This window comes from Homalodisca vitripennis, chromosome 4 (assembly GCF_021130785.1).
Source record: "Homalodisca vitripennis isolate AUS2020 chromosome 4, UT_GWSS_2.1, whole genome shotgun sequence".
In the NCBI taxonomy this organism is placed as follows: Eukaryota; Metazoa; Arthropoda; class Insecta; order Hemiptera; family Cicadellidae; genus Homalodisca; species Homalodisca vitripennis.
Window position 1 is genome coordinate 121201369 of NC_060210.1, and position 14131 is coordinate 121215499.

The window sequence follows — 14131 nt, forward strand, 5'->3', positions numbered from 1 at the left end:
ACTTAAAAATTAAATCCACAACATTTGTATCTCTTTCATTATTATTTTCAATTTTATAAATGTTGAATATTGGCCCATCATTAAATTGCAGTAGCAACTCGTCTGCACACAGGCATAGCCCATGCAGGCTCACTTCCCAAGAACAAGCTTTTCATTATGTTTCTTTTTTTATCAAGATATAGTTTTAAGTTTCAAAAGGTCTAGAAGTCTATTATATACACTTTGTGCTAAAAAGTTATTATAATTTTTAGTATTAAAAGAGTTATTTGACAGGTACAGGAATATCTGTGCATGTCTCATTATTTGCCTATATACATTGATATTATAAATAGTATTTACACTTATCTTGTAGACCATTTTAAGGACCTAGGTTTTATTTTTAAATAAATGAACAGTGGATGTAATGGTTATCTGTTGTTTTTTTTATCTGCTTTAGTACCTCAAATGCAATTAAAACTTTAAGCATGCTGGTATGATGAGTTCAACAAACTTAGCTCTTATATATATTATAGGCTTGCGAGGTCGGTGTCATAACTGGCATCAAAGTCTTCCGGTTCATCCAACATCGAAACATTGCTTACATAACAAAATTCTTGAGATAGTTCAATCTCACTGTGGAACAGTTTTGGTTTTATATCTGTTGGCTGAAGATGGCTCTCCACAAGGCCAACTTATCTAATTGTATAAGCAATGTTTTGATGCAGTGTGAACCAGAAGACTTTGATGTTAAAGTTCCATGATGTTTACAGCATCTCTGCAAATCAGAATGGCTCTTTGGCGGAAATATCTTCATTTGTGTGGAAATCATCAGGATAAATTATTCCACAAAACCAGATAAATTTGCTTCCGGTTCACGCAGTTGCTTTATTTTGGATTATTTCCTGCTTCTTGATAATTAAGACTTTGTTGGTTAACACAATAAGTGAAGACATAGTTGTTAGGAGCAACTTATTATTTTTTTATTGATTTCACAGAACTGACATGAAATTCACTGAGAAATCCACTGCTGTATGACAGTCCGGTAGTATTTGCGGGCCTCCACAACAGACTCTGGATCGGCCGGGTTGGAAGCTCTCAGGTCCAGGTGGTGTGCAGCATCAGCCATGAATACAGCTTGGGCAGTAGCTGACACATTGTGTAATACTCCACCACTAGACCATGGGTCTAACTGCCCATTGCTGTATTCATCATCATTAGTTTATTAATTTTTATAATGAGCTGACATGACTTTTTTAATTACTAAAAATTATTGAAAACTGACAGATATGCAATTTTAGAAATCATTTATGAGAAATTCTTAAGGGATAAGGTACAAGAAATTAAGGAGAAATAGCTGACGATTCCTAATGGATTTATATGTTAAGCTAAATGTAACAAAGTGAAGACAATTAAAGTATACAAAAATTGTTCTAAGGAAAGAAAAAAGTTAACGTAAACTTTCAACAAGAATAATAAAAATGTTAGAAGTGGAAGAAACGACAAAACTGATCAAGTCAAATTTAAAATAAAGTTTACTTCTGTCTTAGCCATTAAATTTTAAAATCACAAGATATTTTTTAAATTATTTGTGATCATGCTCTGAGACAAGATTAACTTAAATAAAAGGCTGTAAATCAAAAAGCTATCAAACTTGGTTTTACTAACTTACAAGTCTATTGTGCTTATTGTACTCTTTGTAAAACAAAATTAGCAGCACCTGATGGTTATTCATCCAATAACACTTTGATAACGTTCTTACATTGTGCCTAGAATTTTAAGGTTACACAAGGATTTCCACTTAGTGATTATATGGATATTATACTCTTATATTGAAATATAAAGTTTTAAAAATATACAAGTTAGTAACAAATCATTTGCAAATTAAAAATCATTAGTTTTGTTATATAATAAATTAATTAACTACTAGTATTTGGTTACATGATGCTGATTACTGTTGCCTTAAAACTAATTAAACTAAACTAAATTTTATCTATATGACTCATGCCTCTCTACTTTAACAAATGTTATAATCAATATAACATTTTGCAAACAAAACTTAGAGCATTAACTTCCAAAACAAATTGTATCCAATAAATACATGGACCAGAACTTCTCAGCTGGTCTGTATTGTTTTTGTTACTTTTAGGCAAAAATATTTACAATTTTTAGTCTTTTTAATTCTATGGTTAATACAGATAGATGTATTACATACGTATATGATGGTTGGTTTTAGGTGTGGCACACTAAAAATAGGACTTAGTAAAAATCATTAAGTATTGTACATTCTTTGCTACATTGTAATTACAACAGCCACCTAAACCAATGAAGTTTTGATCAATTGCTTTTCTTAGGGGAAATTCATGTATCGATTTCAAAGAAATCATTAGGTTGGTTCTTAGACTATAATTTTAGAATACAAATCAGTTTGTGCAGTGTTTGGGTGCTAGCTGTCGGCTCTGACTAATAGAAATTTTCTTTCATTACATCTTAGTTGTGAGGTCTTGCATATTATTTGGAGGTAAAATGAAAAACATATCATATTTCTCATTTTACATACAGTGTTCAATAAAAATATATTTTGGGTGTTTAACACATCACTGTTATTTTTTAAACGATTTTAATTAATGAGTAACATATACTAACAATGTTTCTGAATTTTGAATTGGGTTCCATCAAATTCGAGAAAACATTTTAATAATCCCCAGGAAATTCCAAAATATTTCAAAGGCAAAATATATCCGGCAGTAAAATTATTCATAAAAAAAATTGCAAGTAGAACCATTTCCAGTGACCAATTTGTAATCAAAAAATGCAAAAGATAAATATTAAAAAACAAAGAATTTTAGGCCATATGTTTACAGCACATTTAAAATTGATTTATGGTGCAGTCATTGAAGCGAAAAATACGGTCTTACCTCCGAATTTTTTTACTGTGAACCGATTTGCATGAAATTTTGGAATTAGGCTCATCTTACCCTTAACTTCAAAAGTGAAAATGATCTGAACTCCGCCTATTATTTTTTAAGGGGTGTAAAAAACAACCCCTTAATGGAAAAAATCGACATTGAGCCATTTTATCGCTAGAAAACATGTTTAATAGTAAGTGGTGAAATTTTAAAGTGTTTTATAACACAATTACCTCATATTAAAATCAATTTTCAACCCCTTGAACATCTTACAACACCCTTGCAAACAACCCCTAAATTGAAAAAATCACAAAAAAATACTTTGGTATGATATAAAAAGATGTAAGTATAGAGTTAGTAAGATTTTTATATTTTCTATAAATAATTATCAAATTTTTAACCCCCTTTCACCCTTGAAAACTTGATAAAAAAAAAATTGTTAAAAATTTTTTTTTGATAAAATGAAAAGGATTTAAATTTTATTCCACACTCTCGAAAATGATTATCATATTCTTAAGCTTTTCTACCCTTAAAACTACCCCTAAATTAAAACAGTAAATATATATGATTACATATTATTTAAAAATAATTTAATTTAGAGTAAAAAATTGCCATTTATTGGATAAAAATATTTACAAATTATACAAAATTTACTCAAATGTGTTATATATACATATAAGAAAAGTTGGTATGTATTCATGCCTACGTTTCCAAAATATATGAGCCCATATTATGTATATATATACACATTACAATAGTTTTGGGTCTCTATTATACTGCGTACTTTCACATTGCTCCAAATATTCACAGTCCGAAATTTTCAGTTACTAAGTAGAAAAAAATATGATAAGTTTTTTGACCATAACTCCTTCAATTTTCATGCTATCACAATTTATAAAAAACCATTGTAAAGTTAATTTAAGAGAGCTACAACATCCTTCATTGCAATATATAGTAAAAAACTTTTTTTCTCAAACAATGAAGGGGTTAAAGGACTTAAGAGAGGCTGTGATTGCGCTGCCACACGCTCTTTATAAACAATCATATTTCCGTCAATTTTTGTTTTACAGAAAAATCATAAAATCCAAATTATTTGTCAGAAATATACCTACATTTTTCATACCTACACTTTTATTCGTATGTGTCGTTCATTTTTGAGATATTATGAAAAAAGGTTGGGTTTTTACAAATTTGAAATTTTATTTAATCGTGACTTTTTTGAAAAAATATGTGTCCTGAAGCAGCCAAACTGATACAATCTATTAAACTCTTCATAATAAAGTTGATTCTAGGCGGAATACGATTAATTTTAAATTTTGGTGGAAATGGCACTTATGAAACCCATTGATTTAAAAGAAAAAACATTAGATGCTCCTCTTATTTGCAATACAGCTCACTTATTTTACGTGCAAAAGACTTTTAATAGTGCTCATTTTAAAGCTTATTTCAAGCACTATAAAAATCTTTTTTTTTAGAATGCCTAAAATGCATCTGCTCGCCCGCTAGATGGCATTGACCAAATCGATTAAATTTCAGACAAAATAAAAAAACTGCTTTGATTTTTAATATCTAGCTTAATATTGCACTTAGAATACTTTTATAAAAAACAAAATTGTTCATTGTTTTACCTGCTACAATTGTGTTCCTTATAAAAATTTTCGATAAAACGTATATTTTTGGAGATAATTTGCAAAAAACAGATGAAAAACGTGAAACAATTGCGAATTTTCAATTTGCCAATAACTTGAAAAGTATTGGATTTTTCGAAAAAAAACGTTATAGATGATTTTTTGCTTAAAATTAGACCTTCTATCGATATCTGAGGTTATTTTGAAAAAAATAAATTCACTCCCGAGAAGGGGTGGCAACCACACCCAGGGTGGTTGCGGAGTTCAAATCATTTTCACTTTTAAAGCTAAGGGTAAGATGAACCTAATTCCAAAACTTTATGCAATTCGGTTCACAGTAAACAAATTCGGACCAACAATGCTTCAATGACTGCACTATTAGTGGTAAGTAATCAGATTTTGTGTGTATAAATAGATATTATGTATGTAGTACCTGAATATAATGTTTGAAGCTGTACTGATATGTTTACCGCCATACAAGTTCTTGGCGTGAAAAGGCTGGGGTAACACTCCATATTGCTCATAACATTCTTTTGCATAATCGTTAAAGTTCCACTTGGAAGGCTCGAACATATCATGTTTTCCATCTGAGCACATTGGCATCACCATTTCTGTACATGCCTAAAAATACAAATAAATATTTAGAACAAATTTTCTTGTGTATACAATATTTTATTTTATTGAAATATAATAAACTTATACATTAGTAAATTAGAACAATACTAAAATCTTTGACTTCAAAATAACTTTATTTATTTTCTATACATTCTTGGTAGATTTGAAAACAGAACAATTCTATATTATTTCATTTATTTTGCATTGTTCCTCTGTTAGAGAATTTATATTGCCAGGTTTTCCACACAGCATTGGCCCAAGTACTTTCTTATTCCTAACAAATCCACAACAGCTAAAACCCACCAAGGGACAAAAGCAGTATAGAATAAAAGTAACAAAACACAATACCTGATAACCCCAAAGGTCATCAATCAGAGAGGGTTGGTAGTCGAGACATTGTGCATCCCCTGTATAGTTGAAGTAGACACTAACTGCACCAAACAAGGCATTCAAAAGTTTCTTCCCTTCTAAATCTTCTTTTAGCAAATGTTTACAAACAGCCTGGAAAATGTAAATACAGATTGAAGTAACTAAAGAGAAAGAAGAGTAAGAAAACAAGATAACAAATGTACTCAAGAGATATAAAAAATTGTTTTAATACAAACTCAGAGAAAATATTTTTTTAATTACTAGGTTAACATTATGGCCATTTAAAATTTTATTTACAAACACTGAATATACACTTTGTTTAGTTGACCACACGAAATAGATTATGACATTTCTTCAACTCTATAATTTATGTTAATTGGATTTTTTTGTATTGTCAGTTTTCATGAAATTTATCATTAAAATTTTAAACAAAGCAGATAACATCTTTTAAAAATTTATATGTAAATTAGAAGGGACTAGAACCATGAGACAGACTTCTAGAATTTCTTGTACGGTTATTTTGTCTTTTAAAACAACTTAAGTCTTTAAAAAAGCGTTTAGATATGTATGTCTTCAAAATAAAGACATCTCTCATAATTCTACAATGAAAAATATGTGCATACAAATATTTGGGGTTTAGAATTGTTCTTATGGGGCTAAAATCAAGAAGACCGCCAGTACAGCCAGGTTGTATAGTCCAAACGTTCTCACTTGGACTATACAACCTATATAATATACTTACATGTATTACTTTGAATGCAAACTTACCCTGACAGGATGACCTGGCAGAGGTGCCAGGAAACCAGTTGGGTAGGGGTAGTTTACCATGGCCAGGTTGCCATATACATCAATCAGATAGTTCTTGAGGTCTGTTACATTTTGCGAGGTCTTGAGTGGTTCACATAGTTTCCATGTTGTAGACAGCCATGATTTTCCATAATCTAAACAGGTTTCTATTATTTAAATCTGTTCATTTGCTTTTTGTTTGTCCATTTTTAATCATAATTTTTTTCTCTACTTTTTAGCTATAGGTAATTTTATTATTTGTAAGAGTTTTATGTTACTGTTACTTCACTATTACAGTACTAAAATATCATAAAAATTATTTTTTAATTTGAATAAGATAAAATGTAGGATACATGACTATTTCAACTTTTTTAAATACTAGGACTATCTCTTCTCACTTTGTGCTCTTCCCTTTTATGCCTTACCCCAATCCAAAATATAAGAAAAATTCAGTTTAGTATAGATTTACAGCATTTGTGTTAATAATAAAATATCATGGCAAAACATTACATGGTTTCATATGAGGCAAAGACTGACATCCTCTGTAAATTAACTTACAAAACTAACACCAATTAAAACAAAAAAGAATTAAATGCTTACTATCTAATTCTTTGAACTTTAAAGCCGTAATAAGAGGGGGGTTTTATTGTAAACCATTTCCATTTTTATACCATCATGAATTCATAATTGTGGCCCATATTTCATATTCTATCATTCAGCAAGTGTAAATCTTAACTGATTCCCAATTATATATAGGTATAATAAATATACATTATTTTATGCTCACCGGTTTTAGTTATATCATTGATCGCCTTCCAAGACTTGCGGATGTTGTGACTGCACTTGTGTGAAACTCTGGTGAACGCTGAAGTCAAAACACGATTGAAAGCATTACACGGAGTCATACCAGTGAACTGCCATATCGGTGCAGACGATGCAATCGCCCTGACATCACAATATTGTCAAATTAAGTAGGATAAAACAGAAAAATGTTAATACCAACACAATAAAGAGTTTTAAAACCCAATAAAGAAATAAGGTTAGGAACAATTAATTAATATATATTGTCATTTGTCTTTTACGTAAGATCTGTCTAAACTATGGCCATCTTGACTTTATCCTTAAAAGAGCAATGTTAAATCTGAAACAGTGTTAAGCCCTTATTATGGAAGGAGACTCATTTTAAAGATACAATTAATTAATGATCCAAAAACTTTTTAGACTTTCAGTATATTTATTGATTTTTCAGGAATACCCAAAGGTATACCCTTTACAAGAAAGAACGTATGAATGCATATTAATCATAATATCTTTAAAATAGAATATCTACCTTTATTATACAATCAAAAATATGGATACAAATTTATTTGAAGTTTACATAGCTCCTATGGGGTAAAAGGTCATTTTATTACAGACTGTTATTAATACAACTTTTTACATTTGACATTTAAAAAAAATAGACTAAATGGCTGTAATTAATTAATTATTATTCCAATTTTTATTTTTTTTTATAATATATTTCAGGTTAAAGGTAAGAATGCACTTTGCACTAATTACTTCACCTGTTATAATAAAGAGTTCATTTATTCATTCATATTTAGTTTAAAGCCTGAATGCTTGTAGTTTTAAAGTCTTTTTTATTTATTTACCTAGATTACTCTAAATTCTTTTAATTATAATTAAAATTTAAAATTAACTTTGAACCTTATCTGCTATTCATAAAATAGGTAATAACTCAGAAGTGTATAACATTCTTAATTTTGTAAACAACCATTTTCGGTATAGTTTCTCTAGACAGTAAAAAATACTATAAATAAAATATTTGTTTACACACGTTGTTTAGTTGATTAAAGTAAAAAAATATATATATATCTTATCTCTATTCCAAAAGAGGAAGAACACATTTATGAACATTTTAATAGATTGAACATTTGAAAATAGACAAATGGAGTAATTAATATAATAATTTAGTTCGAAACTTTTAGATTATGCACAATCCACACGACAGTAGTTATGTTAGCAATTAAGTAAGTAATGGTATACTCATCTACAGCATGTCGTTCTTTCATTCACATCCAGAAAGTTACTAATTTTATATTTAAGTAAGAAATTATATTTTCTTATAAACAAATCCTGCCTTTGTTTCATATATGTATCATTCATTCAAATTGTTTTTGATTTACATATACAGAGTTCAGTATTACACAAAAAAATACAATAAACAGTTAGTCTCTTCTTGTTGGAGTCCTCCAATTTATAAATTCTTGCAGAGTGTAAAAGGATCTCTCCAGCAGCCATTTTGTGCCAGATTGGTACTTTCTTCAGGGAGTTGTAGATGACAGCACCTCGGTAGGAGAGCTTTTTCTAGAAATATTTGCGTTTTTTAAATTTTAAAAGGAAATACCCATTCTATAACAGAATAATTAATTTGATTCTCTCACCCTGTAACAGCTGCAGGATATTCCATACGGAGCCAGGCTGCCAGCATGCCACCATACGAGCCCCCAAACAACACAACCGGGTATTGTCTGTAGTGATTATGCTTCAGTTCTGAGATCAGGTCTACAAAGTCCATCAGAGCTTGGGAGGAGGAGAGGTAACCAATATTACCTTGATCCTGAAGAACAGAAAATAAATTATACACAATCAAAAAGCCACAATTCATGTGATTTTCATTAATACTCTTTAAAAAAAAATCAACCACATTTGTTTCATATCCTTATGGTACTTTAACATAAAACTTTCAAATCTATAATCAAAAACAAACTATATTATAAACTTACATATGACTTGTTTCCAAATGGTAGCGATTCACCATAGAAGCGATGCTCTGCGAAGACGATAAGAGCATTAAACTCAGGTGCGATTTCCCACATGAATCCCTATAACATCAACTATTTTCCTATATCAAAATTTTTTACTTTGTGTTTGCTAAACAAAATATAAAAATGAAATATGTAATGTAAAGTTTATTTCTTGGTTTAAAATAACAAGAAATAAAAAACAATTTCATCACTAGGATTTTATTTCATCTTGGAAAAAAGTACTACATTAAATGTTACAAAATTAAAATATTTTTGTAAATTCATGTTTGTATAGCTCCTTTTACCAATTTAATTCACTTACAGTGTTTTGCGCAAAAACTGTGATGTCATCTTCATTGCCAGTGTAAAAGAATATTGGAGCATTTGTATCTGGAGACCAGTAACTGTCGTTAACGAGGTAGCGGAGTTTGAATGTTGTGTTGGACAGAAATGTGAAATGATCCAACTGGAACATAAAATACTAGAGGTAGAGAAAAAAATTAAAATCCAACAAATACAGTAATATGATGTTGATACAAATAAAATAAACAAATTATAGATTAAAAATTATATCAAACAATATGCTATCTAAAATATTTTCTAATGAGCTTCATATAGTTACAAATATTACTTAATAATTAAATTAATACTAAAAGTAATAATAATTAATTAAACTTGTTTACCGTCATTAGGTATCAAATATATTTAGTAGAGTTTTACATACAAGACTTCAATATCTAACAAAACTAACAACTGAATAAAAATGCTTTCATTTGTTCATGTGTGACTTTAATAGTTTATTATACAACACAGATCAAAATGTAAACAAAATAAATAGATATTACTTATGAGTAAAAATTGCCTGTTTCTTTCACTTCATTGTTGTTTAACATCAAAAATTATAACAAATATAACACCAAAATAAAGTTATATTATTCTGCACTTCCTCTACAAGTTTTTATTTTTTTTTCTGGAAGTGGAAAGTACAAGCAGCTGACTAAAATCTGAAAAATTTTTAATGCCTTCTGCTATATGAGAGGAATTCACAAAGGGTTATTATTTCATAGTTTAATGGCATTTAAAACTCCATTTTAAGGTTTTTAACAAAATGCCATAATTAGCACATTACATAAGTACTATTGCTAATTATGATCAAAGATGGTTAAAATGATTGAATATCCATCTGTCCGAAACCAAGACCCCTTAGTATATAAAAAATAGTTAACACAGTTGAAAAACGACTATCAAAGCTTCCTTGTACCTTATATATAGTGGGTCCGTATCTTTTAGTATCGGATACAGCAAAACTGTTCCTTACAATCCTTTAGGGGTACAAATCTGCAGCAGGGTAAAATATGGACAGAACTAATTTTCAAGAGACTTGCATTCACTTCTTAAGTTGATCCTGCAATTTTATTTAAGAATCAGCCCTACTTCAGTCTACAAAACAGTCTACTTCTGTTTTAGAAAATTGATAGTAGCTTTTAGACCACAAAAAATTGTCTGATGTTGGAATAATGCATAATGACAGTAATGTTGGATATAGCCGTAGTTTCCATTCACTCAAAATACATGTGATGTATACGGGCAAGGTAGGAGTACACCACACTATGTGCCATGTAACATTATATGTATTGGTTATATGCAAAATTTTAAACAGTTCATGTCATTCTCGAAATGTCCTGCGGTCAGATAGGCAGACAAAATAAAAAAATGTGCATTACCTTGGCAGACAAAAAATATATTGTGTCAGCCTTTTAAGTGAAAGGCTTCAGTACAATCAATCAAATTCCATGATCGGACATCAACCATCACAAAACTCATTCTTCATGTAGAAATGAAGTTTTGTGCAAAATTTAAAGTTTGCAGACGATCTTTACTACAGACGATGTCTTGCTACATGATATATTCAAATTTTTGTTCATTGAGTTAGGTTTCATAGCAGCGTTTAAATAATAAAAGTTAGAGTGAGGTAGGGGGGTACTACAAAGCAAGAGTACGCAGAAGTCAGATCTTGTCACCAACTTTTAACTCTATTTTTTCATACTGCATTAATAATCTACATTTGTTTATAATTATGTCACGTGTTAAAATCTCATATGGTTGTACAGAGCTTGTTTAAAACTTTATTTATTTGCATTACCATCATGGTTACCCAATGTAAAAATATTTGCTAACGCTCAACCAAATATCATGGAGTGAAATGTACCATCATCGAACTCAGATTCCTTAATATAAAAATTAAGCTTCATGCAAAATTTAAAGTCTATAGCTTAGTTCATTTTCGAGATATCAGACAGAAATGAAACTTTTCCAGTCCCTCGAGTGATAGTCTTGATTAACACCCAGCTAATAAACATTCAGGACTTTGTTAGCAGAACAAACATTGAAGAAAATTGATTGAAATTGAGCTTTGGACCAGGCTATCTATCTAAACCATCCTAGATAACCCTTAATCAATCAAGTCATAGAGCTTATAACCAGCAAAATTGAAGACAAGGAAATAGGGTGTAAAGCTTCACTATAGGGCCTTTACTCCATATTTTATCATAAGTTGCTGAGAGATTTACAAAGCAACTAATTTTGATTCTTTTCATATGTAGCCTAAAAGAAAGATGTTATTACTATAGCATGGTTACAGCAATTGTGGTAGTGTCTAAAACCAGCTTGATCATAGAGATTAAGCATTAAGCATAGACTAAATATAATAATTATTGTTACCATTATTGTAAATGAGTTTGTCAAGGAACTTGATGCATTGGAGCTCTGCACAAGGGTCCTGCACTTCTGCTCTACCTCGATAACTATGACAGTTTTCAACTAGCATTGCTCAGGGAATGTTGTGTCTTTGTAGCAATCGTAACTGACATAGCATCTTACTTATGAGTGTTTTCAGTATCTGGTCTGTGAGTAAGTATCTTATACCTTACATTGTGTATAAAATAAACAATGTTTTACATGTCACTAATATAAAGCCAACAACTAATTATGAGCATAAATGACACTGCAAGTGACCTAATAGCAGTTCATGCTCACTTAGGTGCTGGATACAGAAATTCCCATGGAATATGATGTCACCAGGTATGACCTTGAACCTCAATGACAATACCTGAGGATTTTAAAGCACTAAACTCTATTATATTTGTTATAATGATCATAGTTAATGAGTACTTTTTATACATACTGAGCACAGGATAGTCTGCTTATGATGTCATCAAAATATATCATTTATGCTTTGAATAGTTTTACACCAATTATAACTTCCATTTCTAAAGTCAATATGTTAAGATCATTCATAAAATAATTAAAACTTGTATAAAAGTTTCTTTTACAGTTTCATCGCTAGAAAGTCAATATTGTTAATCCAGAGAAATCCCAAAAAACCTTAAAAATTTAATTTGTTCCTGCTCCGGAAATTTAAAAAAATTCACTCAACAAAAAGTAATTTGGCCTAAAACAATTAGGCTATAGAAAAATAAAGCTTTTGAAAACACACAAAACGTGTTCTGAATACGTTGATTGGTTCACAAGTTTCACCCTCACCCTCCTGAGCATGAACTATTACAATGATGATCACAACAAATAATTTTCCTGAATGGATTTTTAATACGTTGACTGCGGCAGAGGCTTTACAAGCACTCAGTATAGACTAGCAGTAGCTGTGAAAATAAAAAATTTGGTACAGGTGAAGATTTCATAGTAATCAGCTGTTTTGTATCCTAAATTGCTTCCTTCAGATTTTGGTACAAAACTTTAGTCCCTTCACTGTTATTATTCTCATATTGTCATGTATTGATAACACCCAATTACAAAAAATATCTCTCCTCACAAGTAAATGAACAATATAAACATAATATAAATAAAGGCTAATAAAAACAAATTTGAAATTAAGCTTTGGTGCATTTTATTTGTCTTAATGACGATCTGAGCCTTTTAATACTTGAGGAAAAACTAATTCATCATATTTATCGTTAAAAATAAAATAACATGTAAAATTTTATCAATTACCTTTGCATCAAAGTATTCAGTTTTAAACACATACTGTGAATGAACATGTTTAGTTGTAATTAAAATCACCACACTAAGTATAATACCACATATTACTGAATCCATTATTATTTGTACACTAGTTTGCAGATGTACAGCCAGAACAGAAACTGACTACTTGAGACAATGATAAATTTTTATTCATGAGCCCAAATCAGTTTTAATACACTACTTCAAGTGAAACCATTGGATTTAATAGAATCAAACAGCTTTAACTTGTCAGATAAACACCAATCCTAGATAACATTCAAACAGACAAATCTTTACTGACATGTCTGCTGATTACTATAGTCATTACTGACAAGTACAGAGTAAAATGGAAATGTGCCAAATCTACTTAGTTTATAAAACTAAATAAAATTATTTTCTTCCTCTTTTATTCTTTTAAAAATATAAAAAGAAACTATAAAAGCAAGTTTAAGAACCAATAATAATAGTACTTACTTAACAGTAATAGTAGTAAACACACTGAAATCTGTGGGGCTAATGTTGAAAGTAATGTAGTTGCTAAACTTATTGAAGAATAACACTTTATCTTTCTCCTCAAGGCTTAAGTACCCATTTGGTCAACTGACATTTGTGTCTATTAGTAGAGTTTAACACAATTAGATCTTGTTCTCTGATTTCCATTTGTCCCCTTGCTTACATAATCAGAGATATAAAGCAAAATCAAATGTTTGCTACTTTTATTCTTTTGTAAACAATAAAAATTACTATATGAATATGTTCTAATATTTCTTATCTCAACAGATAAGCATTTATTAAAACTAAAGACCAAAATTCAAAAGCCTGTGCCTTTGAAGTAACAGAAGAAAATAACAGATTTCGTTTAGTACTGTTTGATTGAATTATCCGGTTGAGTTCACTGGGTTCATTTATACCAGTTTTAAGAGCCAATAATGTGTGTTGGTATATTTCAAAAACTAATTTCTTAACTTCAGGATTCATGATGAGTTTTATTTATTAAATATTTATTCCTCTTGTCTGATCTATCAAT

At 29.8% G+C, this 14131-nt stretch overlaps 1 protein-coding gene across 2 annotated transcripts; it reads right to left on the reverse strand.

Annotated features, from left to right (window-relative positions):
• Nucleotides 1–934: 934 nt before the first annotated feature.
• LOC124360065 (lysosomal Pro-X carboxypeptidase-like) lies at nucleotides 935–13596 on the reverse strand. Of its 2 annotated transcripts, none has more exons than XM_046813329.1 (9): nucleotides 13579–13596; nucleotides 9410–9553; nucleotides 9067–9165; nucleotides 8725–8900; nucleotides 7071–7228; nucleotides 6266–6438; nucleotides 5477–5629; nucleotides 4947–5134; nucleotides 935–1178 (listed from the first exon to the last, which is right to left on the reverse strand). In XM_046813329.1, the coding sequence occupies exons 3-9, from the start codon at nucleotides 9157–9159 to the stop codon at nucleotides 989–991; spliced, it is 1131 nt and encodes a 376-aa protein (XP_046669285.1). In that variant the 5' UTR covers nucleotides 9160–9165; nucleotides 9410–9553; nucleotides 13579–13596; the 3' UTR covers nucleotides 935–988. The 2 variants fall into 2 exon arrangements, with proteins under 2 accessions (XP_046669285.1, XP_046669283.1); XM_046813327.1 differs by lacking the exon at nucleotides 13579–13596 and adding an exon at nucleotides 13096–13307.
• Between the last annotated feature and the right edge of the window lie 535 nt (nucleotides 13597–14131).

What these genes read in the sequence shown, in the direction of transcription:
- LOC124360065 (XM_046813327.1), bottom strand. Translation starts at nt 13,200, where the DNA reads ATGGATTCAGTAATATGTGGTATTATACTTAGTGTGGTGATTTTAATT. An exon ending in TGCCAGGTCATCCTGTCAGG is followed by an intron (nt 5,630 to 6,265) that starts GTAAGTTTGCAT and finishes TACATTTTCCAG; the next exon opens with GCTGTTTGTAAACATTTGCT. An exon ending in ATGACCTTTGGGGTTATCAG is followed by an intron (nt 5,135 to 5,476) that starts GTATTGTGTTTT and finishes TTGTATTTTTAG; the next exon opens with GCATGTACAGAAATGGTGAT.